Source organism: Engraulis encrasicolus, chromosome 23 (genome assembly GCF_034702125.1).
Source record: "Engraulis encrasicolus isolate BLACKSEA-1 chromosome 23, IST_EnEncr_1.0, whole genome shotgun sequence".
Taxonomy (NCBI): Eukaryota; Metazoa; Chordata; class Actinopteri; order Clupeiformes; family Engraulidae; genus Engraulis; species Engraulis encrasicolus.
The window spans coordinates 15,435,009-15,440,040 of NC_085879.1; the positions used below are offsets into that span (position 1 = coordinate 15,435,009).

General features: G+C 40.4%; 1 protein-coding gene across 1 annotated transcript; it reads left to right on the forward strand.

Annotated features, from left to right (window-relative positions):
- Nucleotides 1-533: 533 nt before the first annotated feature.
- On the forward strand, nt 534-4,712 carry LOC134440686 (leukocyte cell-derived chemotaxin-2-like). The gene is made up of 4 exons (XM_063190816.1): nt 534-619; nt 1,439-1,559; nt 2,122-2,291; nt 4,214-4,712. Exons 1-4 carry the CDS (start codon nt 580-582, stop codon nt 4,393-4,395), a joined length of 513 nt encoding a protein of 170 aa, XP_063046886.1. The 5' UTR covers nt 534-579; the 3' UTR covers nt 4,396-4,712.
- The last annotated feature ends 320 nt before the right edge of the window (nt 4,713-5,032 follow it).

Below are 5,032 nucleotides of genomic sequence, written 5' to 3' on the forward strand. Positions count from 1 at the left end.
TTTCGTTGCTCTTCTAATGTTGACACTGTTATCAGTAGGATTTTCTTTTTTGCTTGTAGAAATTCTTTGTTTTAAGCTGTGGTACATGAAACCAGACAAGTACTATGCATGCCCCTGTTTGTGGTGCGCGCGCACCTGTGTGTGTATATGTTTGTGTTCAGTCAAGTTCAGACCAAGAAACTTTTATTTGTCCCATCAATGGACAGATTCAGGCCTGCCCCAATGATAAAACATTGTGCTCGCCCATGTGTGTGTGTGTGTGTGTGTGTGTGTGTGTGTGTGTGTGTGTGTGTGTGTGTGTGTGTGTGTGTGTGTGTGTGTGTGTGTGTGTGTGTGTGTGTGTGTGTGTGTGTGTGTGTGTGTCAGCGCGTGTGTGCGTGCATGACAGCATCCCTGTGTGCGTGCGTGCGTGCATGCATGCATGCGTGTGGGAGTGGTTTGGATGAGGATACTTTCCGTTAAAGACCTATTGTCCTCAGTGTACATAAAAACACCTAAGCTGTAGTCCCATATTCAAACACCCCAGTCACACACCTGCAGTAGTTACATTACAGATCATCACTGGAAACAAAGAGAAGAATGAAGCTCATAGTCATACTGGTGCTTCTGTTGTGGAAGGGTATGTCATACAGCTGTTATAATGGGCTACACTGTGGATAGAAGAAAGCATGACTCTAAGCTGCTGTTATCAGTGTTGTCTTTGACTATGCTGGCTGGTAGAAGTTGTGAATGTAGTTGTAGTACTATGCTTTGGTAATGTACTGTATTACAAGTCAGAAATGGGGGAGAAAGTAACATGTTGTACTGAATATGTCACGATAATCTTCTAAATCCATTCATCACCAATGGTTATTGTGACATAAAGGGCTTAGCCAATTATTCACATTGAAGTCAGAAAAAAACAGACTTTATTGTCTCTGGTGTTAGGTCATTACAGCTCTAATAAAAAAGACAATGTTTTCATCTGACAAAAAGAGAAGTAGGCCTATCTTGTACTGTCAATAACATATTGATCAAATTGTTTAATGCACAGCCACTGGATTGTAAGAAGTTGGGTGTGTCAATATAACTAATTTAGAGTTGAAATGAATTCAATTTCAGATAACAACTGGTCCTACTAAAAATGTTTTTACTCAGTGCAACGTTTGCCAATTCTATTCAGTATTGTGTGAATATCAACACTGGGATGTGAAGAAATCATCTAGCTACAGTTACACTGGACACCTGCAACATTTTACACTGACTTTTGACTCCACTGTTGGAGTGATTTGCCTCTCCACACTGTTGTAAATCTATCTGGGGTTATAAAGGTTTACTCTGGAAGTTTGATACTCCATTGGTTTGTTGGATATCAGTACTGTAGGCCTATAGACATAAAAACACAAATGAAAAATATAGCGTCATAGTTCTTGGCATAACTTCTGTTTTCATTTTTTAGAGACCCAGCCTTTCTTCATGGCTCGCCAGGCAAAATTTGGTCGACTGTGCACCAGAGTCTTTTTCAACAAAGTCAGAGATTGTGATAATTACGGCTGTGGAGGCTATGGTGCGGGCAGGAGGTAAAAGACATAGACGCATGAATGACACCAGGACTGGACTTGTTATCTGACACACATTTTCCTGGTGGGCCAACAGTCCTCAGGGACCGAAGCTTGTGTGTTTTTTGTTTTTTTTTACCTTAGAGATCGGACCACAATTTAGCTGAGGTGGCTTATTGGTGCCTCCTTAACACGCTGGACTGAGCCCATCATTCATGGCTCATACCACGCCAACTGAACAAATCTCCATGCACTCTGCATTTTTTGAGTGTGTGGAGATTGGTTCAATTGGCGTGGACTGATCTTTATAGTATGTAGTGGTCTATTCCAACAGTGCTCGAGTCATTTATCTGGTCCCAGTTCAGCCCTGGATGACACACAAGAAGTCAAAGGCTGCTAGTCCATAAAATAGTAAACCGTACACACTGTGAATGAGAAAGGAAGTTTTCTTCATGAGGTGGTATCTGATGTCCCTGTTGATATAGGCTAACAATGCCATACAATCAGTTGCAGTGCAAACACATAATGAAGCTGAACAAAATAGAAACATTTTTTTAAGGAATTAAAATTTACTTTTTTACAGATCGAATGGAAACCAGAGAACACATGAGGGCATTGACATAAAATGCAAGGATGGTGCCACAGTCCGTGCACCATTTAAATTGACTCTGGAGGGCGTATCCGTTCCTTATCGCTGGCCTGCTCCTTCCCCCAAAGATCAGATCAACGACGGGGTAAAAATCATCGGAGCAGGTTAGCCATTGTCATTTTCAAGAGCAGAATGTTATTCTTAACGTTAATTTTCATTGTGTAGATAGAAGCATTTCACTCCATAAAATAGAAAGACAAATAATTTGAACACTTACTAGCTTAAATAGAAGGAATGCCCAATAGCCTTTAGTTCCCAGTCTGATTGATAGGCGATTCCTTACACAAGGCCCATATTGCAGCACAAAATACACGACAGTATTAGCTATTTTAACCCCTCCCTAATAATAAGTATAAGGCAGACAGTTGTGATGTCTTCTTGACAGTGCTCCATCTTGTTGATTTTGACACTGTTATCAGTAATTATTATATGGTGTGACGTCATCGGTCGAATGCTCCATTCATTTCAACGGGGCTCCCCAACGTTCGCACGTCTGTTATTTTTCGATAACGGACGGGTTGGTCTATAACAGACCGCTGTCAATGGCAACAAGACTTTTCACTGCTAAAGCGACTTTTCAACAAGACTCTAATCAGCTGCTGTGATAGACAACACCTGTTGTCCTGGCTACCTAGCTGTTGCCTAGCGGTGTTCCACAACGGCACTGTTTTGTTTTGCGCAGCAACAATCTTAACCCTATCGCGCCGGATGCATCATATATGTCTCATCAAATTCAAAGCCCTCTCCACGCTGACACAAAAAAAAATCGATCTGAAAAACATCCTGCGTGTCATTTCCAAACGTCCTGCAGTACACGGAAACCGCCACAAGAGAGCAGCGGTCGACAACAAGTTGACCACAGCTCGGCGAAAAACAGGAAAATGGGGTAGAAGCGGTTTCCCTGACCGACGCTGAGATTTCGTCAAATTGCATAAGGTTTGTGTACAAATTTCCGAAATATAACTCTACATCCTTTAATTTGAACACTTGCTTTGTGCAATTAAGCAAGGAAGAGTTTATATTTTTACACCGTGTTGCAGAGAGATCGTGCTAAAACTGATGAGACATATAAGCACCATCCGGCGGTGGCAGGAAGTCAGCCATCAATGCATTTGCTCCATAGGGAAACTTACAAAGCACACCACGACGATCGTTTAACAAAACACACAAGTTGTTTTACTTCAAGACAAAGATATTGCCTTAAGAAACAGGTTTTACTTGCAATTTTGAAAATGTAATGCAAAATGTTGAAATTATGATCTCGTAAAAAATGCATTGAAGTGAATGGAGAAATGGTCCAATTGTAGTAATGGACCCATATATTCAAATTACACATCAAAAATGAATAATGATCTATATTACACTCATAAATAGGTTGTTGAGCATTCGATCAGCTATGTTTTTACATAGATTTTAAAAAATTACCCAACCAGGCTGTGGGAAATGTAAAATATGGTCCTGCTAAAACAAGGATAGGCTTAAAAAAATGGCAGGATCTCACTAAATATCTAAAGATAATCCTCAAATTAAATTGTCTGACAACTTTTTTAAATTAAAAAAAAAGTTGTAAATGCATTAAAAGTCATTTTTCAATGGTCATGAAATTGGAATTTTCATTCATTAAAAGCCTGATGCATCATATATGATGCATTAAATATCTCAGCGACCTTAACAAAATTTTGATTTTTTTTTTTACATTTCTTATAAGGGACCAATATTGAAGCAAATTCCAAAAAATTTGAATTTTCTCTCATTGCTTTCATGGTTCAGGTTTCACAGGGTTAACATTAAATAGGTCTAAAGAAATGTCCCCGCCATGTGTGAATCATTTAAGTATATCCATATAATAAGCGGGTTAACTTTCGGCGAGTCGGTCGCTTTGTGGAATAGCAGCACTTCAGAGAGAACAAGACCCCTCCGCTCCGCGTCGGGGTCTAAAGATTCTCTCTGTCGTGCTGCTATTCCACGGTAGCGACCTTCTCGCCGAACGTTAACCCTTACGTATTTATCTCTTTTTTGCTTGTAGAACCAAAATTCCAAGATCTGTGTGTCAAGCTGTTCTACGTGAAGCCAGACCAGTACTCTGGCACTCTGGAGCAGGGTGCTAGGATCGGTGTGATGCTCAACATGCAGGACGTCTACCCTGGTATCACATCTCACATTCATGTCCAGATGTGTGACAAATCTGACCCAACTAAGTATTTTTGAAACTGCCAAATTCTACAAACGACAATACAATGGTGTCTGACATGTTCTGACAGAAAACATATGAACAGACACTGTATTTCCTGTTTGTGATATCCTCCTTATGATGATGGCATATTTTCTGATCAACAACGTTGAGTAGGCCTATTGGTCAAGCCCATTTATGAGAATATGATGAAATATTCACTTGCTTCTCTATATAGAATGTCTTGTTTTGCAGTCAGAAAATACATCGATACTTATTATCCTTTGTGCTTTGCATAATTACATTACATCACATTATACTTCGCTGACGCTTTTATCCAAAACGACTTACAGTTATTTAAGGTACAGGGTATTGGATACAGTCACTGGAGCAGTGTGGTTTAGGTGCCTTGCTCAAGGGACTTCAACCAGGGAGTGAGATAAGGAGTTGAAGGGTGTGATTCGAACCTGCAACCCTCTGATCTAAAGCCTATCTCCTCAACCACCACCACCCACTTAGATTGCACTTTTTGTTTGCATTGGTCTGCATTGGTTGCTCTGTGTCAGTTCTGTTTGATACCTTGCCTGATATTCAATGATAAATGCAGGGGAAGAAAGGAACCAAGTCCTTTCCCGAGACGCACCAGATTGTGAAGTGCAAGAGCGCGGAGGATAT

Coding starts and splice junctions, on each gene's coding strand:
- LOC134440686 (XM_063190816.1), top strand. CDS start 580: ATGAAGCTCATAGTCATACTGGTGCTTCTGTTGTGGAAGG. Junction 1,560..2,121: donor GGCTATGGTGCGGGCAGGAG/GTAAAAGACATA, acceptor ACTTTTTTACAG/ATCGAATGGAAACCAGAGAA. Junction 2,292..4,213: donor GGTAAAAATCATCGGAGCAG/GTTAGCCATTGT, acceptor TTTTGCTTGTAG/AACCAAAATTCCAAGATCTG.